The sequence below is a fragment of the Hippopotamus amphibius genome, chromosome 7 (genome assembly GCF_030028045.1).
Source record: "Hippopotamus amphibius kiboko isolate mHipAmp2 chromosome 7, mHipAmp2.hap2, whole genome shotgun sequence".
In the NCBI taxonomy this organism is placed as follows: Eukaryota; Metazoa; Chordata; class Mammalia; order Artiodactyla; family Hippopotamidae; genus Hippopotamus; species Hippopotamus amphibius.
The window spans coordinates 18,291,976-18,314,937 of record NC_080192.1 but is presented as its reverse complement, the minus strand read 5'-3'; the positions used below and the strand labels follow the sequence as shown (position 1 = coordinate 18,314,937).

General features: G+C 46.8%; 1 protein-coding gene across 1 annotated transcript in view; it reads right to left on the bottom strand.

The window, feature by feature from the left end:
* Nucleotides 1-22,962, bottom strand: part of NT5DC3 (5'-nucleotidase domain containing 3) — a 61,489-nt gene that overhangs the window by 12,890 nt on the left and 25,637 nt on the right. The window contains exons 3-11 of the mRNA XM_057743440.1: nucleotides 16,478-16,552; nucleotides 15,960-16,015; nucleotides 9,612-9,702; nucleotides 8,538-8,675; nucleotides 6,361-6,421; nucleotides 5,790-5,892; nucleotides 5,544-5,645; nucleotides 2,966-3,047; nucleotides 1,788-1,874 (exon numbers count right to left, since the gene is read on the bottom strand). Coding sequence (XP_057599423.1) covers nucleotides 1,788-1,874; nucleotides 2,966-3,047; nucleotides 5,544-5,645; nucleotides 5,790-5,892; nucleotides 6,361-6,421; nucleotides 8,538-8,675; nucleotides 9,612-9,702; nucleotides 15,960-16,015; nucleotides 16,478-16,552 — 795 coding nt within the window. The remainder of the gene's footprint in view (nucleotides 1-1,787; nucleotides 1,875-2,965; nucleotides 3,048-5,543; nucleotides 5,646-5,789; nucleotides 5,893-6,360; nucleotides 6,422-8,537; nucleotides 8,676-9,611; nucleotides 9,703-15,959; nucleotides 16,016-16,477; nucleotides 16,553-22,962) is intronic.

Below are 22,962 nucleotides of genomic sequence, written 5' to 3'. Positions count from 1 at the left end.
GAAAGAGTACTGTGAACTACTCTATGCCAACAACTTAGATAGCCTAGATGAAATGGACAAACTCCTGGAAACACACAACCAACCAAGACTGAATCATGAAGAAATAATACGAATAGACCTCTAACTAGGAAGGAGATTGAATGAGGAATCAAAAACCTTCCAACAATGAAAAGCCCAGGACCAGATGGCTCTACTACCAAACATGTAAAGAATTAACACCAATCCTTCTCAAACTCTTCCAAAAACTGAAGAAGAGGAAACACTTCCTAACTCATTCTATGAGGCCAGCATCACCTTAACATCAAATTTTAGTGTGGAAAGCTGTGTGGAACACAGATGGCTGGGCCCCACCCACCCAGAGTTTTTAACTCAGTAGGTCTGGGGTGAAGCCAAGAACCTGCAGTTCCAACTAGGTCCCAGGTGATGCCGAAATCGTGAGGACCACACTTAAACTACCGCATTGCGAGTACTTCTCATAATGCTAACCTATATGTGTGTGTGTCACGTCACAGGGCCACGCACCCATATGCCTCTAGGGTAGCACACAGTTAGTTATCTCCTCAGGGTCTGCAGACCACACAGACAGAGGTAAATGCTTGTGATGCCACATCGCTTGGCTGGACATTCTGGGAGTGCCAACATCCTGAAAGGAGCACTTCATGTTTCTACTTCACTGAGCACTTGTGTATACATTAGCTTATTTCACTCTTCTCACAAATGAGGACATCTGGACTTGAGGGATGTGCCCGCAGTCACACAGCTGATAAACAGCAGAGATGGGATGAAAACCTCAGTTCTGCAGTTCTGAGCCCGTGATTCCTTTCACTAGACCTCAACCCACTGGACAGACAGGTTTACGCAGCGTGTGCGCTGTAGTCACCCAGGAAGGGTATCACTAGACACAGGCACTGGAATCAACCCTCTACGTCCACCACGTCTAGGAAGTCTGACTCCACAGACCTCAGTGGGGCCCCGGCATGTGTGCTCTGAAATGCTTCCCAGAGGGTCCCACCGCCCAGTCATTAAAGCTCACCGCTTCGATGGTACACAGAACAAGAGGGATACAGACGTGCACATGTGAGGCCAATCCAATGTGGGCCAAAACACCCAGAAATACCAATAGTGGAGGAGTTTGACAGCCAGCCATGACCTACTCTTGTTACCTCCCTGACACTTTAGCTTCATTCAGATGTTGCAAAACCTGAGCTGTGCAACCTCACCTGGAATCACTTAACACACATAAATTCATTCCACAAGGAACCAAGGGTGGTAATAAATGTGACTCACTCAGCCCTGCACCAACTATCGATTAAGTCATAACTCAGGTCCTGCAACACTCCAGTCATTGCGAGGGACATGAAAAGCCTCATTTGCACACAATAGCTCTTTCCTGGAAATGCCAGTTTTGTACTCCTTCAAAATGACTGGCTGGCAAAAGAAACCCTGACTGATGTTGATGAGCTTTTACAGAGCATGTGTATGTTTCTGATGCTTAATAATAAAAGGAAAAGGAAAGAACATTGGCATTTCTTACTATTACCTAAATGGAAAGATTTTTTTTCTGATAAACTGAGTAAATTGCCAATTTCCTTCATTTCCCCCCAAATTTATCTGTTTCATGACTCTGATCCATCCTGTTTGGTCAAATATGAGACATTAAAAAAAAGAAATGTGGCCCACTCCTCATTTTTATGAAAGTATAAAAATGGTCTTAAACAAAAGATAAATTCCTCAATAAGTGGGCCTAACACTGTCCCCAACAAAGAACAGGAAAAAAGGTTCCTCACCGCCAGGTCACTGTATATATGGTCACCAAAATACAACACTTTGGATCCCCTCCATCCAGTAAGCTTCAAAAACTCATATAAATTGCCCTGCAATAACAGAAAAACGTAGGTGTTATACTGTATGACAGATACGAGGCTTGTATAACCCATGGCCCAAGATATCTACTTTTTAAAACTTAAAAAAAGTTTCTGCTTTTACAATTTATTTTAAATGTCAAAATATAAAGATAAAAAACACCTTTATGTGAAATTTTTCAGACCTTTCTTCTCAGCCAAATGTACTTTTCAGAAGGGATTCATATCGTATATCTTTGTAATGATCTTTTCTTTACACGTAACATTCTGTGACCATGTCAATAAATATTCACCTGCCATGTAGTTTCAGCAGCTGTTGGTTTTTACCAATTATCTGATGCTGAACATTTACCTTGTTGTCTATTTTGTAAGCAACTTCATGATAAACATTCTTGTAGCAAAGCTTTAGCTACATCTTAATAATTTCATAAGCCTCATCCCTAGAAATGAAATGGCTATATCAAGGCTAAACTTTCAGGCCTAGAAAATATATTTAGTGTCAAATACAGCAGGTTTGCTACATATCTAGCAGGAATGTATCAGTATTTAAAAAACAAAACTATATAGTACTATATAGTACTGTTCTGTAATTTTATGTTATAAATATTATAAAAACAAAAATTTTTAAAGGATGAGATTAAAAAAAAACTAACTTCAGTAACACAAAAATGGGCAGCAACTTAATCATTTACCTAAATATGGGTGAGCTTTATATGATACCAAAATATATCAAAACTGTACATAAAACACAGTTCATCAGGAAATAATTACTAATTTGGGTAATATGCCATGTGATTAAACGCTTCTTAAAGAGAAATTTCCAAGGTTTACTACTGGCATCTTAAATTTTATATCCCATGGAGGGGAAAAATGCTTTAAAAAAAATTTTTTAAGTGTTCAATTCTGAGTTAATTTACACATAGCACATTGAAAATATATTGACTTAAGCTTGACTTCTGTCACTAAGTTACAAATAGTCAATTCAAGCAGAGCCCTCAGGACTGCCTGGCGCACAGCAAGCCTCAACCAGCGTCAGCTATGATCATTATAACTGATCACACAGCACGGAAACTTTTAAAAAGGACAGATGGGTCACAACATACCTGCTTGTAAATCTGGCCTTTCTGCAACTTGTAGATTTTATCCCAGAGTAAGACGCCTTTCTCATTCACCTTTCGGAAAGGTCTAACAACAGAAACAGGAAACGTTATGACGTGTGATAGTGGTGCAGGCTGTGTGAGACACTCCATGGTTATCCCCTGGGAACAGAAATGAGCCCCACAAACCAAAACCAAAACCACCACATTCCCTGGCCTCGTGCAACACACCCCAAACTTCAAACCCCAGTATCCAAAGAAGGTTAGTGAAAAAAGAACTCAAGGGTCAAACATATTTGGAAAACTGTACATGTTCCTCCTTAAAAGTCAGTGATGGCTCTGAAAAGCCCTCCTATAAAGAAATTTTCTTTAGCCCAGATTTTCTAAATTTATTCAGCCGTGTAGAAAATGTTTCACACACATACACACACACACACACACAAATTACAGAAATACTGATCAGTACATTTATCCAGCTTTGTACGTGAAATGCAGCCACTCTAGATACAAGACACATCAGAAAACCGGGCATATTATTTATGATGGAAAAAGAGAAAGAAAAATAAAGGCCTCATTCCTCACCCTGGGGGTGCTAGTCCAAAAAACACAAGGTTTGCTTATCCTTTTTCTTTTTCTTTTCTTTTCTTTTATTTATTTATTGGCTGCATTGAGTCTTCATTGTTGCATGCGGGCTTTCTCTAGTTGTGGCGAGTGGGAGCTACTCTTTGTTGAGGTGTGCAGGCTTCTCATTGTGGTGGCTTCTCTTGTTGCAGAGCACAGGCTCTAGGTGTGCGGGCTTCAGTAGTTGTAGCACACGGGCTCAACAGTTGTGGCTCACGGGCTCTAGAGCACAGGCTCAGTAGTTGTGGCGCACGGGCTTAGTTGCTCTGCGGCATGTGGGATCTTCCCAGACCAGGGATCAAACCCATGTCCCTGGCATTGGCAGGTGGATTCTTAACCACTGCGCCACCAGGGAAGTCCCTTTTCTTTTTTTAGGTAACACTTATTTGGATTGCTTTCTGGTTAGAAAAATATAAATTCATTGCAAAAAAAAAAAATCTGGAAAATGCCAAAAAATACAATGAAGCAAAGGAAAATCATAATGCCAGTACCCAGGTAGAAACACAGCGTTTCAGTGGATATCCGTCTGTCTTTGTGTATCTGTTATCTTTCTCTTTTTTATGAACATAAAATGAGGATCAGCTGTGGACACTGCTATGTATCTTCTTTTCTCCAAGTCTGTGAGCAATTTCCCATGTGAGTATGTTGTTTTCATAGTTTTTTACAGTCATAAAACATGTTCCCTGCCTTTTTAAAAAAAATACTTGATTTTGAATGGCTGCATAACATCCCCTCACATGGATGTTCCTTTAAGTTGTTTCTAACCTACATCACTATAAATAACACAGGGATGAATATGGGTGGATTCTTAATTCAGGCCCCGAGAGTGAGGGAGTGTGCTGGGCCCCTCCAGGGAAAATCTAATCATCTAAGACGCCATCCTGCCACTGGAATAAACATGACAAAGGAGGGAGGTGAAAGGAGAGATGAGGCCCTCCCTCTGAGCCCCACCCCCCACCACGGGATCTAATAAGAAAATGCAGGAGAGCGTTTTATCAGTGACCAAGCAGCCAGCCAGTGTTTACAGCTGGTTTTGATCAACATTTTTGTTTTTCCTGCCTTCTCTTGAATTCTCAGTCTTTGCACATGGTTCTTGGGCGTGCCTCTGCTTCCAGGAGTCATTGTGACACTTGGAAAACTGGAATTTAGCATCACAAGAGGAATTTAATCCACTCAACACTAACTACAGGGCACCAACTTATGATGCTTGAAATCACCTAGCAGAGCGGGAAAGGCTGCATGGTTACCCACTGCAGAACAGAGAAACGTAGGGGAAAGTGTTTCAAAGGTAGGCCATTGTTATACAAATACGAATTATTTTTATAATCCTAGTGCAGTAACTCTGAACACTATTGATATCTAGGGGGGATGACTCTCGGTGAACTGGTCTGCCCCACACGTTAAAACACCTTTTAGGACCCCTGACCCCCAGTCACGAAATGCTAAGAGCAGAACCCAAACTTTCCCATTCCTCTATTTCTCAAGGCTACTGTGGCAGAAAGACTTTTTTTGGTCTAGATTTACTCTACTTGATGCAAAACCTATGTTACAGAGAAGTTCTGCAAAATCTAAGAGCAATTGTCAGTGCACCATTTAGAGCTCTATGTAAACAGATACCCACCAGGTGGTTTGCTGTTGCTGTTTTGTTATGCTTCACAATGCGCCTGCCTCGAGAGATCTAATTTACTGTGTGATACTAAGTTTGGATTTTTCTTTGTTGTCAATCTTTTTCTTGAAGCCTGACTCACTGGACTGAAGTTGAACTGAGAACCATTTCAATAGGCGTAAGCTGTCTGCTATGCACTCATCCCACCTTCCTTGCAATTACTTGCTAGAAGGGTTAAAAATCAAAAGCTATGTTAGATGCTTGTGATTTTCCACCTGGATTTCACCAAGACACATTACGTAAGCATTCACAGCAGCAAACAAATAAAATCTAGTTCCCAAAAAGACAGACACTTACCTCCGCTTATCATTAAAGAAGTTTGGCTTCTCGGCCTGAACAATGACCACATCAAACAGGTCCCTCCAGTCTTTTCCAACAATATACCTCATCCCTTTGTCCCTAGAACAACATTTCAGCCAGGTTAATCTAACATTGCAGGGATTAACTATTCTTGTAACTTTTTCTTCCGAATTTCCAACGATTAAAATACATGGAATATAGGAAGTGGGCCAAAAGCTAGCCAGGAAACCCAAAAGAACTTACACAAAGCTGCTGGGGCTATTGGTGATGAGAAACATCTTCTTGCCGTGATCAGCCAGTTTGGCCAACACCGCGCGGGTCTGCTCGGCATAGCAGATATACTTTTCTAAAGTGCAAGAGAAAAATGCACGCAGAGTTTCAGGGTGAATGCACACAGAGTTTCAGGGTGAATGCACACAGAGTTTCAGGGTGAAGTCAGTCATCTGCAAGCACTTCCTAAAGTTGGCACTTGGGGCAGGTGGGGCACTTGGGGAGAGAAAAGCCTTCAGAAAACTCGGTTCAAGGCTGTATATTGGTACCCGGTGCATCAGTAACCAAACCCTGCCTCTTCAGTCTCAGTGGAAAAAATTAAGAGGCTGCAGCTGCCAGCTCCTCTCCTTTTGAGTCAGGATATGTCAAGTTCTGAGACAAAGGGGAGGGAGACATCTGAGGTGCAGGGATACAAGGTCCCTGCGCCCCACTAAGAGGAGGTACTACAGCCCCTGCTCAGCACCTGGAGTGAGAGTAAAACAATGCCTGCGTAATTACACAGCAAAGGGAAAGGCTGATCTTCATGACAGCATCTGGTACGTACCAATATCTGCTTCGATGGCTCTGTACATGATTCCTTTGGTGTGCACGTCCCGAATTGAATCCTGTCAAAAGATACGTTTTTAATCAGTCAGAGTATAAACTGGACAGTCTGAGTAAGAAGACAAGTGAAATGGCATTCAGGACAATGTCTGCCTGCAGAAGCCTGGCAACCCAAGCATTAAATGAAATCTAAATTCTGGTCCATTTATCACAGGCGGCCCCTGGGAAGAAACTTAAGTTTCCATGGTGATAGCAGCAGTTTCCAATGCAATTTTCAAAAGAGCCAACCGGAGGAGGTAATTTGTGTGAACAGTTCTGAATACAGTCCCACAGGTTAAACAGTCATTTATATTCAATATCACGACCAAATAATTCCAGGTCATCTGGACAAAGGGAATTACTGCTCTTTCCATCTTTGTACCCTTCCCTGGACCCCAAACAGCAGGTTCTGTGATCTAAAAAAAGAGGCAGAGACCAATCATAGGATCCTCCTCTCTTCAGTGCTACCAAAGCGTCAAGGAACTGTCAAGGAGCTGGAACTTGGGCAGAGATGTGGTCCAGCCAGCAGACACGAGGAAGAACCCAGTGGGGTGGCAGCCTGATGGCTGGCAGGTGTCAGAGCACAGCCCAGCTCCCCGGTGGCTCTAAGCAGGTCTACTCCATAGGTGGGCACTCCCGGAGGCACTTGGAAATGTTCTAGAGCCTGTAGCAGGGGATGGGGCTGTGGGAAAAACTGGGCCATAAGCCTTAGAAAATTGGTCGGTGCTTATCGTCAGGAATGAGTGCCTCTGGACCATCAACTCAACCTCAATTCTCTTCCAGCACAGACCTGTTTCAACTGCACGTCAGCAGAAGGCAGTGGTTCAGAGCAAACCGGCGCCCAACTTCCTGGCCTGAAATCCAGGCTCTGCTACTTACTAGCTGGATGTCCTTGAGCAAATTACTCAACCTCTCTGTGCCTCAATTTCTCTGTCTGTAAAATGAGGGTGATAAGAGCTCGGGGCACTCTTGTAAGGAGTTCATTAGTTAATATATATAAAGCATTCAGAAAAATAGTGCCTGGAACACGGTGAACCCTACATGTGTGCTCACTCTCATTGGTAGTAATACTTCATAGTAGAAACTGAGCTTTCTAGTAAATGTCTTTCCTCATGAATGCCAAGGTTTACATAACTACCAGTGATTCTTAAAGATTCTTAACGATGAAGTATTTGTATGAGCAAAACAGAGAACCGAAACTAAATATTTAAATTTAGTTCAAATAACACCAGACTGATATTGAGAAACTGTTCATTCATCCTGTATCTTCCTAAAACCCATGATTCAGGGCAGTCAATACTTAAAATCAGTCATAAACACATAACAAAGACACTGTCGTATGTACACATGGATCTTTTAAAAATACAGGTATTCACATAACATACAGTGACTTCCCTGGTGGTGCAGGGGTTAAGAATCCGCCTGCCAATTCAGGGGACAGGGGCTTGATCCCTGGTCCAGGAAGAGCCCACATGCCACGGAGCAACTAAGCCCATGTGCCACCACTACTGAGCCTGCGCTCTAGAGCCCACGAGCCACACCTACTGAAGCCCATGCGCCGAGAGCACGTGCCCCACAACAAAAAAGCTGCCACAGTGAGAAGCCCGTGCAATGCAACAAAGAGTAGCCCCCGCTCACTGCAACTAGAGAAAGCCCACGTGCAGCAATGAAGACCCAATACAGCCAATAAATAAACATTTTAAACAAATAAATAATATACATATAAAGAGATGCTTAGAAATATATATTAAGAAAAATATGTATAAAATAAGCAATATATCAACATATTCTTAAGTACTGAAAAAAGTTCAGACAGCTTAAAGAATATACCTATGGACACATGTGAATATGAATGTAAATTAAAATATACAAACACAAAGTTATATAAATGATGTGTGTATATATGCACATGGAAATCCAGGGAACAAGTACCCTCTTTTTCACACAACCAATTTGACTGACTTCCAACTCGCCTAACGCAACAGCTGTCTTAGGATTTTCAGGATTAAACCACAAGTAAAAGACATCCCAGGAGAAAGGCTTTTTCAAACACCCAGCCGACAAGGGAGGCCAGGGATTCCTCGGCTTCTGCTGCGGCGCTGGAAGCGGCCGCACCGCAACCCGCCGCGGCCACAGCACCTTGACGTCTTTGTACAGGTGCACCGGCTCATAGTCGATGTTGTTCTTCAGAAAGTGCTCGTTCACGCAGGACAGCAGCGTCATCTCGGGCAGGGAGAAGATGTCCATGAACTGCTTCATGGTGTTTCCGTGGGAACTCTGCGGGCAGGGAGGAAGACTTCAGCAAGGGAGCCAATGTCACAGCAGACTTTACATTCACCAGGGGGACCCTGGCCATCAACAGTGGGCTCCCTCCCCACAAGGGAAGGAAAATTCTAATCATAAACAGCTAAAAATGTTCGCCGTGTTTCCTGTCATGCATGGCAGAGCTGAGGAAGTGGGATTTCCAAGGAAATGCCCTGATTTCCCCCCAAAGGTCTAACTACCCTTCCCTTTCCTCTCCTTCAGGCTCCATCCAATTTCCAGCTCATACTCTTTCATCACACACGGAGGAAAGCCAGCAGATTGGTTCTTGCCCACGGAATGGCATAAAAAGCCACTAACTCTCCTGAATGTGAGCATCCACAGCCCAAGAGGGAGCTTGGAAAAGAGCCTTTCTCTGAACACCTGCGATTTATGAGACTAAGTTTACCAGCTGATTGGGCATCTTCACTGCATTTTGATAATGCAAATAAGAGAGTGCATCTAACAGGACAAGAAGTAAAAATTCAGAGAGCCACAAGGACCAGAAAAGTTAGCAAAGCAGAGGTTGCCCTTAGGCACAGAGACACGTGCTATCCTTAATCTCACGGGAGGCAACAGCTGCTGTACTGACAGCCCCCAATGACTTAATCCAGAAAGTGGGGACACGCGCCCGGAGAGGTGGTGGCAAACAGTGGGTTGGGGGGGGGGTATACACAAAAAAGGTGTGCAGAGCCTTCATCAGGTAGAGGGGAAGGGGCTGAGAAAGGAGAAGGATGAAAGAACCCAGGAGAGACTCTAACATACCCCTCTCTCTCAAGTCACAACCCCAAATGTCCTTGTTGATTCCCTATGAGCTGAGCGTCTAGTAGTTCAAGATCCTAAAGCTACCAGGCCACATTTCGAGAAGGAAAAAGACAGGCTGCTTTAAATAAATAAATAAATTCTCATTACCTTTCCATAAAAGTCGCTCATCTGTTCCAAAGGTACGTGGGAGCCTTCGTACATGTCAATGACTTCCTCATCGGGAACCACGCTGAGGCCTCTGGGAAAATCACAGTCAGGGCAGTTAGCATCAACTAGAGAGAGCAATGGTTTTCAGACCTCTGGCAACTGCTGGGATTTTTCAACCGAGGTGCAAGACGCTGTTGTCACAAGAGGCGGGAGGTGCCACTGGTAACTGCTACAAATAACAGGCAGGATGCCGCTACTGTTACTACTACTACCACTCCACTCCTGATGAGAGCAGAAAAAATAACAGCTAATACCACACAGCACCTGCTGAATGCCAGATACGAATTCCACATAGTCATTCACTTAATTCCCAGCAATCTTAGGAGAGAGGCATTGTTATTCTACCCATTTTCCAGCAGAAGTCACCAAGGCACAGAAAGGTCACAGACCTTGCCCAAGGTCACCGAAGTAGAAAGTGGTGGGTCAGGACTGGGTCCCAGGCTCTTCAACCACCACGTCACGCTGCCTCCCTCAACACGGTACACAGCCTCCTAATGACTTGCTTTGGGTCTGGGTCTTGTGGGGTTTTTTTTGTTTTTAAAACGTTAGGGAGAGAGAGGCTGGTTCTGACCACATCCTCCTCCCGCCCTCTGATAATCTACCCAAGAAGGTCAGCGCTGAGATAGAAGAAGTCACGCACCAGGCTCGAGGGGACTAAACCCCACATCAGAATGCCTGACACCACCTCTGAGAGGAATGACCCCAAAAGCTGCGTCACAGTGAAGGCCAGTTTCCCCAGCTGTAAAAAGTCAAGGTAACGTTCCCCACCGGCCTGCTTCCGGGAGCTGCGGCAGAATCTGCAAGTGAATCCAGCTCCTCCAAACAGAGGCAAGGAAGAATTGTGGAGCCTGAGTGGCTCGGATTCCACCCCTGCCTCTGCCACCAGCGCTGTGAGCAGGTGCTTTCACCTGGGGTTTAACGATCCCAGGTTTCCTCCCCTGGAACTGCCCTTCTAGAGCACTGAAGGGAAATGTCTGTTCCCCACCCCCTTCTCTAGAGGAGAAGGCACCTGAGAAACAGACACCGATGGTGAGGAAACCACAGAATGAATGATGGAAAACCACGCTGTGCTACAACAGGTATATAAATAATTCAACTGGAATTTCAGTTATTAATACAAAATCACTTGGCCAATATTAAAGTACAGATAAACCATAAATGATATTTGACATGTAACTTTAATGACAATGTTATTTCAGCCTCTTTCGTCCATTCTCCACCCTTGTCTTACTTTCAAAAATGCCCAAGGAAATTCATTGATATTTTGCCTCCAATTTTGATTAACATGAAACAACTACTGGCCTTTGAAAACAAAAGAGCACTGGACTTCCCGTCATCTTTGCTCCAGAAATCAGATAAGACACTGGGACTAAACCAGATCATTCTAGACAGTGACCTTGGAAAACAGCTCTGGCTACAGCAGCCGCGGTCAGCAGAGCACACCTCTAAGGCTCAGACACCTCGAACGGGAATATACAAAGTAAAGGGAAGTTGTTTTCCTGCTCCCACACTAGGGGCTGCCCAGTCCTTCAGAAGCCATGGTCACCTACGACACATTCACAGGCAATGGCCACACAAGCTGCATCTTTAAGGTCAAGGTAACCAAATGCCCGCTCAAAACACGCGGACAGAGCAGTGCACAGACCCGCCGGAGCCGGGCTCAGGCAGACAGTCGGCCGCACTTGAATGCAGCCTAAACCAACACTGAAATCAAAATGAAAACTACTTTCCACCGCCCTGTGTGCTTATGAGAAGTAGAAAGGGTCGGGCACAGACCTGAACGCGTCTGCCCTGGGTTCAAATCCCAGTTCCCTCACCTGCTGGGGGCATTACCTGGACCAGGAAGAGTACTTTAACCTCTCTGGGTCTCTGCCATTTTTTAGATCGGGGAAGCGGGGAGAGCCATAGCAGTACCCACCTCCTGGTGCTATACACAGAACGGCACCCGGTATATACACGGTAAGTGCCATCCAAGTTCTGAGGCGGTGACTCTGACGGGCACAACCTCAGCTTTTCACAAGGTTCCCAGTAAGAACTGAAAACTCAGGCACGAAAATGGGACTGCAGCAGGGGGCCAGTCTACCCCCCGGCCCAGTGGCACTCACTCACACAGCCCACACACAGCGGGAAGGTCAGCCCTATGCCGGCGCCCTCCCTGCACCTGAGGGGCTCGGCGGGGGGTGGGGGGGGGAGGGCGAGGCTGAGGCGACCATCCTTCCCTGCCATCTGCTCATGCGTTACCCCTTCGGAGGGGAGAGAGGAGAGAAGTGACATTCTGCCTGCCTATCCTGTTCCAAGCACATTCTAGTCCAAACAACCAGCTGCCCTTGAGGCGGGTGCTGGAATCATGCCCATTTTACAGAGGAGTAAACCAAGGCTTTGAGCGGGTCAAGGACTGGCTAGAGGTCGCACACACGTGAGCGGTAGGGCTGCAGTTCACACTCAGAAAGTGCGATTCCAGAGCCACACGCACACCCCTGCTGCCTCGGCCGCCACACCCCCTCTGAGCACTGAGGCCCCAGTGACCTTCCCAGGAGCTCCTTCCCCTTTAAAGGCCTCAGCAGCCCTGTCCACACCCCTAACATGTGGACGATTTATCTGCACAAGAAGCAACAAGATAATTAGGAGCCACTGGGTGGTGTGGACCAGAGGAGAGGGGAGGGGAGGGGAGGGGAGGGGAGGGGAGGGGAGGGGAGGGGAGGGGAGGGGAGGGGAGGGGAGGGGAGGGGAGGGGAGGGGAGGAGAGGAGAGGAGAGGAGAGGAGAGGAGAGGAGAGGAGAGGAGAGGAGAGGAGAGGAGAGGAGAGGAGAGGAGAGGAGAGGAGAGGAGAGGAGAGGAGAGGAAGACCATATCTGGCTGAGAGGGCGAGGAGAGGCCTCACCACCAGTCGGCCATGCAGAAGGATGGGTGAGATTTCAGGAAGCAGAGAGGAAAGAAAACCGCACCCTGGGAGAACGCCAGCCTGAACAGATGCCAAGCGGTAAGAAAGGAGAGCTCGGAGGAGAGGAATATTTGTGTTGTACTTGCCTGGCATCCGCTCCCTCTGAGACTGGCTGAAACTCTTGGGAAGAGCAACTCCCCTTCTCTCCCTGACCCGGAGCTGGGGGATGGAAGCCTGGTACTGCCAGGGGTCACCACACGGAGGGGCCTGCTGTGAGCTAACCCAGAGAGAAGGAACGCGGAGAGACGGAAAGCGCGCTGACAACCACCACTTGGCTCCTGGAGCCAGCTACACCTGCAACAAGCTCTGTCCCTGGACTATACAACTAGTGAGCCCAAAGTGAGTTTCTGTTCAAGCCAGTCTGAGCTGGGTCTCAATCACGTGCAACCAAGAGTCTTAACCAATCCAGGAAGCGAAGGAGCTGTGTATGGAAGAAGAGGAAGCTAAGGGTTTAGAAAAGGCTGACGGAAAATTTAACAGATCTGAGCTCTAGTCTTTAGACAGTGGGGAACCATCCAGGATTTCAGAAGAGAGAACAGGGTTGTTGAATAGGCAATGCTTTAGGTAAATCAGTCTAGCAACAACGTCCAGGATGGACGGTGCTGCAGGAAACCACAAGAGCCCAGGAGAGAAGGGATATGCATCTGAGCCCGGGAGCAGATGGCAGAAACAGCTGGAGGGACAGACTCGAAAGATCTGCTAAGGACTTGCAGTTAACCCGCATACGTTCAGAAATGCCTGCTGCACACGGCCCAAGAGCACAGCCTCTGGAGCCGGACTGTCTGGGTCTGAATTCTACTACTGTGTGGCCTTGGGCAAGTCACTTATTAACACCTCTGGGACCAACAATAGTATCTACCTTACAAGATTATTTTGAAGATCAAATGAGTTAACTCAAAACCCTCATGGCAGTATCTGTCCCACTGCAAAACTCCCACAGCAACTGTTACTTGCTATTTATTATTACTAATATTATTATTCTCATTACCACCGCCTCTTCTCCCTCCTGAAATGCCATTAAAATGACAGTAAGAGAATATACTGCTCAAAAGGTCAACAGAAAGGAGTGCAGAGACATCAACAGATAAGACATTTCAACGTGTTTCTGGAAAACAAACAGTTGGCGAAGAGCGGGCACCAGACTTAGCAACACTGAGTATGGGGCCAGCAAAGGGACACCAGCAAGGGGAGCTAACGAACGACCACAGATCCCCAGAAAGACTCACCCGTATGAGGCACTGAGAAGCTGTCAGAGGATGTGCTCCAGCAAAATGAGGGCATAAAGCCAGAAAGAGGAAGAGATGGGAACCAAGAAACAGGGAACGAAGCAAACTGACGTCCCAGGATGAGCAATCAGAGAGGATCAGAGCAGCAGGGAGTGGTCCAAAAATAAATAAATAACTAATAGATTATCTGAATACATTTGAATTGTGGGGAAATAAATACATGCTTGATATCTGTGATGGAACACTACGCAAAAAACTAGAAACCTACATAGAAAACTAAGCAAATAAAAAATGAGGCTATTATTAAACCTAAGAAAAAACCAGGGACTTCCCTGATGGTCCAGTGATAAAGAATCGACCTTTCAATGCAGGGCACGCGGATTTGATCCCTGGTCGGGGAACTAAGATCCCACAGGCCACGGGGCAACTAAGCCTGCACACCTCAACTAGAAGCCCACGTACCACAAACTACAGAGCCCATGCGCCCTGGAGCCCGCATGCCACAACTAGAGAGAAGCTCACACGCCACCATGAAGGGGCTGTGCACCACAACGAAGCTCCCATGTGCTGCAACGAAGACCCGATGCAGCCAAAGAAAATAATAAAGAAAATAAATTTTAAAAAAAGAAAAGAAAAACCAAACTCTGTTCCAGAAAGAAAAATAGTGCACTACTTGGCTTAAGAATGAACAAGACCTACAGAGACATAATACAAACAATGACAGTGAAACAACCAGAGAGAGATCTTAATGAGATTAGGAGAACCAGGCTGGAGAAGGGAGAGCCAAGTCCTCAGCCCTCACAGCAGGGTCGATGTCTGGAATTAATAAATTGGGAAACAGAAGTGTGAGCACATTTTTTTAGAAACAGAAAGAAAAATACCAAATACACACACATACACACACACACACAGAGGTGGGTCAAAAATTATCCACGCTCTGGCTGTAGAATTTATTTTAATTAACTTTTAGAAAAGACAAATACATCATTTTTTGACATAATCTCCTTGCTTTTCAATACACTTTGTCCATCTGTCTACAAGCTTTCATATTCCTTCATTAAAAAATGTTTTAGGCTGAGCTGCGAGCCACGAACACACAGCTCGCTGTCTTCATTTCTTCATCAGAAATGAATCTTTGTCCTCACAGGGCTCCTTTCAGGGGACCAAACAGGTGAAAGTCTGATGGAGCAAGATTAGGACTATAGGGAGGATGCTCTGACACCTCAAAACAAAGTTTCTGCAGAGTGTCAACAGTGGGCAGAAGAGTGCGGGTGTGCACACCCTCAGACCACAAAAATCAAATCACTGCACGCTGCTCTTCTTTTGTGCAAATCACAAGTGGGGCATCCATTTTCACTCGCACCACAGTTACAAAGGAACTGATGTAACACCTTTCCTTTGCACCTGCACAGCAGTGACTGGGGACACAGTAAGCTTGAACGGAAAGCACTGATAACACAGCATGACCAACAGAAGCTTTTAATATAACCGGAGGGCGGATAATTTTTGACTCTCCTTCGTATACATACACATACACACCACTCCCAAATCCCATCCCCAAATTCAAGAATTAGAAAAGTCAAAGCCCTTCACTTCAAAGTTATAAAGATTTCTCACTGAGCTCAGTTCTAACAAACAGGGCGGGGGGGGGGGGGGGGGAAGTCTTAATATCCAAACTACTCAACCACCATGGTGGGAATAAGAACCTGTCCCCACCATCCCGCTCCACCCAAACCTCCTCTGCAGGACCCTCACGGAGGTGGCCACCATCGCCTTCAGGGAGCCCGTGCTCCCCAGAGTCCTCCAAAGTGCTCCCTAATGGCCTGAGCACAGGTCCGTCATCACCTGGGTCACAGTGGTCTGCACTCACCGGTCCACCTGTGTGGCTTCCCACCTACACCCCGAGCCCCTTGAGGACATCCTCAGAAGCCAAACCATTAGCATCTAACACGACAGTGGCCCGATCACGACCATGAATGAGGCAGGGAGTGGGGGAATGAGTGAAGGAGTCACAGATACACACACTGCAGCACCCCCCATCACTAAACAGTCAGGGGGTCTTGAAACCCAGAGCCACTTGGTTACGTTGCGTGAATTAAATTTACCTCCTCTCACTCTTACCTGTAGACAGTTCCCAGCTGGATGTAATGGAAAGCATCAATCTTCATTAAGACCGCCTTCAAAAACACAAGCATAGGCACAGGTAAACAATGAACGATTTGCATGTTTAATAAAAATTCTACATATCATTATAAATCCTATCAACATTACGTTGTCATAAACCAAGAAGCATACTGTATGTTTCTGAAAGGTTTGCTTGCTGATTTCCTCATTAAGAAAACGGCCTGTCTGCAATAAAAGGTATGACAACTAGCTCTTCCTCAAAACATCGAAAACATTGAAAGTAACTGGCTGTTGGAAATAAGCAAGTATTTCCCAGGGCTAAATGCATTCATGCTCTTCGAATACACAGTCTCCTGAAAAAGACTTCATCCAAAGATGTTTTGGATAATTTAGTTCTTCAGCCCCAAAGAACATAATTTAAAATCAATTTACACATTCGGCAAAGAAAAGCATCGAGAGGACATTTTTATTCCCGAACATGTTTAACTGTAGAAAAAAATGAGAATTCCACCTACCCGCTGCACGTCATAATGCAGTCCACGGATGGCGAAGTTTGGGTCATACTCGTATTTCCTGATTTCCACAGGATACTAAAAAGGAAGAAAGGAAGCAGTTTTAGCTAATGACGTACTAAGTTCAAGACAGCGCCCACACTTGGCTCTTGGACGAAGACTGAGGTGGTCAGTGCACTTGGGTGGGAAGCTGGGATCAGAAGGGACAGACCACAGCTTGCCCTCTGCTTTCACACCAAGCGCCACCAGGCCGCAGAGGCCCCCTCCTGTCCCACTCCCTGTTTATCTGCCCACACACAGGTGAGGCCTCAGCCCCCCAGCTTTTCCAGCCTTAGCTCTCCCCTGTCCTCAGCTGCAGGGACCCCTCGGCTGTCAGCACAGCCTTCCTCCCACTCGGGCAGGAGACACCCTCTCTCGGTGCCTAGCTACCAGTTACGGCTGCAACCCTGGTTCAGGACACGCAGCCTGGCTCTCCTGCTGTTTCCTAATCATTAACCTGTCCCTCCGACCACGCAAAAATCCCAGCCCCCTCCTTATCCACTGCACCAGGCATCCAAGCCCTGGCCTCTCTCCCCAGATCAGATTTAGAACACCAATTACCCCGCTGCTAGCACCGATGTACCAAGCACACTGTCTGCTGCTGTCCTCCCCCATGCCCACTGAACAGATGGGACCTCAGAGGCTCCGGATGAAACAAGCTGGCCTGGGCCATACAGTGGGGGCACCGTGGGGCTGGGGGTCAGGCTCTCCCCACCGCCCCTGCCCTCAGGGCATGGACCTGCGAGCCAGAATATCCGCTTCTTAGTCTATGGAGGCTGTATCCCCAGGATGTCCCAATCACGCTGTGAACCGCTGACGTGAAGGCCTAGGCAGCTATCAATCGGCACAGGACACCTCTCTGCGTGGCACCACTGCTACCTCCTCATGCATGGCCAGGGTCACGCGTGTGCGAGAACACCTCCTGGAACCACCAGGCTGACCCACACGCAGCAAGTTTTCCAGCTGAGCTGCACGAAGAGCTGAGTCAAACGTCACAGTTGGGCTCATTTACCTAACACCTGCCACGTGTACCAAGAAGTCACTCAATGCTGTTTCCAATCCTAGGCGTTGCCAAGAATTCTGTGCCCGGTCCTGCATTTTTCCTGACATGCGTCACACACACATGCGCACGCGCACACACACACACAGAACCAGCACACGGTACCACGGTTCTGCTCCCTGAAGCGGGGCCAAGGCACTGCACGCCTCTGGAATCTCCTTTTAAACTTAGGAGACGGGAGGGAGAAATTTAAAATATTCTCAAGAGAGGCGCCTTCCCTGAGCCGTGGCCCCACGCCACACGCCACTCTAGACGTGCTCTGAGCCTCTACCGCGCACAACACAGCACGCGGTGGGGGAGCCGTCGTGTCTGCCGCGATGCTGGACCCTCGGAGGGGCAGCGTTGGGGGCTCCAGCGGGCTCACAGAGAGAAACGGCCATCAGGCCAGAACGCAAACCCGGGTCCACGGCGTGCCCACATCCACCCCCAACCGCCCCATCACCAACTTGAACCCACCCTGAGCCCCACGCTAGGGCTCATCCCTCCTGTGACGGTGGTGCTGAGTCGGCCCGAGAGGAGTCATGGTCACGGTCCCAGTCACAAGCGGGAGCTGACCGTGTCGGCTGAGAGATGGAGCAGGAATAAGAGGGAGAGCGTGCCTCCCCACTCGGGGACCGCTAGGAAGTCTGGCAGCTCCTCTTCTGAACAAGGTTCACCTGGGCTCCCCGGCAGGACACAGACATCACAGGAGGCGCGGCCCCGCAGCCCCTCACGGCCCCTGCCTGTGGCTCTCGCGGTGTACCTTGGGGAGCCACTCCTGACGGACCCACTGGGTTTTTCAAAGGGTCCAGAGACTGGAGCGGACGAGCCGGACGACTGCCAGATGCAGCCTGAAGAGCCTCGACAGGACAATGTGATGAAGAAGAACGCGGCCCCGGGGGGAGGCATTGCGCTCAAATCCTAGTCCTACCAGGTGCTGGCTGGGTGCCCTCGGGCAAAGTGTAGAGTCCTACCTAATGCGGAAGCAGGGAGGATGAAGGCAAAAGACGCACCGGAGAGTCAGGGCGGCCTCCGGCCCACACCAGCTGCTCATCAAAACTGAGCTGCTTCCCTGACCTGGAAGCAGGGCGGCGGGGGCTGGGCTTTCAGACCCACACTCCCAGCCTCTGCTGCTCCTCTGCTCTCCTGGAGGACTTCGGGCAGGTCACTGAACATCTCCAGGGCTCCTCCTCCGTGTGGAAAGGGAAGTGCTTGGACCGGGGTGATTTCTACGCACCACTCCTGCTCCTCAACTGTGATTCCCTGTTATACAACCAGCCGAGTCAAAAGTGTCCCCACGGGGGACGGGGATGGGGGAGCGAAGGACTAGGAGTCTGAGATTAGCAGAGGCAAACTATTATCTCTAGCACGTATAAACAACAAGGTCCTACTGTACAGCACAGGGAACTATATTCAATACCCTGTGACTAACCATAATGGAAAAGAATATGAAAAAAAGAATATAAGTGTATAACCGAGTCACTCTGCTGTACAGCAGAGATTGGCACAACACTGTAAATCAACTATACTTCAAGAAAAAAATTAAACTAAAAACAAAATGTCCTCTTGATGGGCCCCTTTCCAACACACACACACACACACACACACACACACGCACGCACGCACGCACGGCAACTCTGGTGGGAACACTGTTAACAGTAACATCCGGTCATGGAAGCCAAAGACACTCACATCACCCAAGAGATAACATGTCTCTCAGTGACCTATGGCTACATTTTCTGGACTCTCCATAGCTTAGAAACTTCCCACCAGCCAGAAAAACATGACTCACCCAATGTGTCATGAAAGTTACTGGTGTCTCTGAAAGCAAGAAGAAATATAAACAATAAGAGACCTTTACTTGGGGTTTTACTAAAAATCTTTTGATTTAGGCTTCGTCTGATTTCCTTTAGTGCCTGGATTTGCTCCCGTTCTGAGTGCAGTCTGGGTAGGATAGTGTGCATAGGCAAAGATCAAGGTTGCCCCCTTCAAATGCTACAGAAATGTCCTTTACAGGTTCAAGCAAAGTTAATACTAAAATGCTGCAGAGAAACCCAGGAATTCCCTGCGTGTGTGTAACTTCTAAAATTCTGCAGCCTGGCCACGTGCCGCCTTCCTGGATAATCACAGAGCTCTAGGTAGATAGAGTAGTGAACCTCCACATCACAACACTGCCTGTGAGCTCCTGAGGTCCAGAGGCCTATAAATATATCCATTGCTCAGAGGTCTCAGTTTGATGTTTAAAGTTACCTAAATTATGAGTCTAATCAGAGGAGGGCAAAAGGCTATAGAAACAAAGTTCTCCGAAACCCACACAAAACATGAAGTCAAGGCAAAACGACCTGCATCAGAGTGGCGATGCCACACCAAGCATGATACTCTCACTTAACAGTGGAATCCAATGAATACATCAAGTATTTACTGAGCATGTACTTTGTGCCAGGGCCTGGGAATGTGGCAGTGAACAAAACTGACACCATAAGGAGTTCCCTGGCGGTCCCAGCGGTTAAGACGCTGCACTTCCACTGAAAGGGCCATGGGTTCGATCCCTGGTTGGGAAACTAAGATTTTGCATGCCCCGTGGCACAGCCGAAAAAAAAAACACACAAACACAACTGACACCATCTCTGCCCCTAAGAAATTTCCATTCTATGGTGGGCAGGCAAACCATAAACAAAGCAACACACGGTACAGTGCCTCGCAGTGATAAGTATTACAGAAAGAATGCAGTACAAGGGTTCAGAGATCTGGAAAAAAGAAAATGAGGCTTCGGTCTGCCTGGAGCCAGGCAGGAGATTCCACCAGAGGACCTGGCACGTGCAAAGGCCCGAAGGTAGGAGCATTTTGGCGGTTCAAGGAGCAGTGAGGCGGCTGGTGTGGCTGGAGCATCACAAGGGCAGGTGGGAGGAGAGGAGGCTGGTGAGGAAGCCGGGGGCCCGGGAGCACTGCACGCCTTCAATGTCTCTCCAAGTATGATGGGAAGGCTCGAGGGGGTTCTGAGTCCAGGACTGAAATGACTAATGTTTAAAGGTTCACTCTTGCTGCTGAATGGAGAACAGACCAAGAGGCAAGAATAGAAGCTGGCAGACCAGGCGGGGGGGACCAGGCAGGGGGCTACTGCACCATCGGGTGGGAGGTGATGGTGGCTTGGACCAGGATGCAGGCAGCAGGGGAGGTTGAGAAGTGGATGGAGGCAGGACATATTCTGAATGAGTGAAAAGAGAGCTCACGACTGCAGAGACTGACTTCCTCCCAAACAGTATAGGAAGGGAGGAAAAACTAATTTTATAGTGGAGAGACCTGGTAAATACAACCTCAGCCAGATGGTCAAGGCCAGCATCATCAGTGGTAAGTCTTATTGATGGTATGTGCCTTGACAGGACGTGATGAGAAAGGAACTCTACCTCCGTGATCTCCCTCCCCAAATCCACAAGCCCAGTCTAATCATCAGAAAACACGAGACAAATCCCAAGAGCAGGGCATCCTGAAAAATACCAACTAGGACTCTTCACCACCGTCAAGGTCATCAACAGGTCATCAAAAACAAGGAACTTATAAGGAACTGTCACAGCCAAGAGAAACCTAAGGAGACATGGCGCCTAAATGCAACATGGTGTCCCAGATGGGATCTGGACCAGGAAAAGGACATAAGGTAAAAACTAAGGAAACCTGAACCAAGTACAGACCTTCATCAATAACAATTTATTAATATCGGTTCCTCAGCTGTGATAAATGCATCACAGTAATATAAAATATTAACATTAGGGGAAACCAGGTGTGGGGTGCACTCTCTGCATTACCTTTGCAACTTTTCTATAACCCTAAAACTCTTCTCAAAGGAAAAGTTTATTCTAAAAAAGAGAGAGAGCCTTTGCTGAGAGATCGCAGGTGGAACAGAGGAGAACATGAGGCTCATGGCTAGTGTTAGGCTTTGGATTTGAAAATTCAGGTGAACGCTGGTGCCCACTAATAATCAGGAACACTGATGAGGGTGCGAATCCGGATGATGAAACCAAGAACTCTTCTAACACGCCCTTTCTATCCCTTGGTACAAAATGAAGATACAGATACAGTTATTACCCAATATTTTCATCCATTTTTGTAACAATGTGTTCTTGTGAAAAAAAAGAGAAAGAGTAATCATGAAGGGGCTGGAACATGTACATTTGCTTTTGGGAAGAGGCTAAATTGCAAACTTGCTGCCCTACTACTTTGCATCTCAAAAGCAGATGTCTTTCATCTCCATAAGTACCTTTAGTCTTTGGCAGGAAAAGAAATGGCACCAGACTCAATGCTTCCAACAGCATCTTGGAAGAATTATTTTCAAATCCAAAACAAGAGAAAAATCTGCATGAGCATAATTGCCTCTATTAATATGCCTGATATAATTAGTGTTAGGACATATTCCTTTTATCAAAGCAACAAACAGACATAATGGGAATGAAATTTCGACTATCTGAATTCTAGAAGCTTTTCTAATCATAATGATTGCACCTTTCTTCCCATCTACTTCATCTCTCTTTTCCTCCCAAATTTCATAAATTTTTAATCTTCATGAATATTTTATTTTCATCTGAACAATAAACCCAGAGGGTAGAAAGAAAAGGTGTTATTAATTCCACAGAGGGCAACATGAACAAAGGAGAGAGCACCTCTGCCTTGCAAATAGATCTAAGTTCGATCTCTGGTTCTGCCTCCTACTGGTCTTGTGGCCTTGAACTACTAACTGAACTCCGTAAGCCTCAGTTTGCTCAACTGTAAAAAAGAGACAGTATCTATCTGTAGGGCTGTCATGCCGATTAGAAATAATAATAGCTAATCTTTATTGAGCGTTTTCTATGTGCCAGGCATTTTACAGAAATTAACTCCTTTAATTATTAGAATAATATTCTGAGAAAAGTACTATTACTGCGCCCATTTCACAGAGGAGGAAACTGAGGCCCAGAGACATTAGGTCCATTGCTCAAGATTACCTAAGAAATAAGTGGTGAAAGCCAAGATTCAAACTCCAGCAGTCAGGCTCCAGAACCTGTGCTTTTGGCACCAAGAAGACAATGAACAGGTGGTGCTGTTAGTATAATGACCTTCGTCTCATAAATGATATCAGCCACAGCAAATGCTGCAGATGACCTGGGATAAGAACACCAGCACCAGACCCCTTCAGCTTGCTCTCCAGTGGGCTGGTGGGGAGATGGGGTAAGCTGACACACAGGAGAGCAAGGGCAGGACCACCTCGCGTCTATCCTGCTTCCATCCTCAAAGTCAAAGGAAAAGACCATGGGTTAGACCAAAGAGAAAAGAGTCTCTTGAATAAATGGAGACATGCAGCTGGATGGTAAGTGGCTAGATGCGTTCATATCTGATCAAGTGGCCATAACTAAAGAAAGCTGGGTGGCTGAAGGGAATGCTA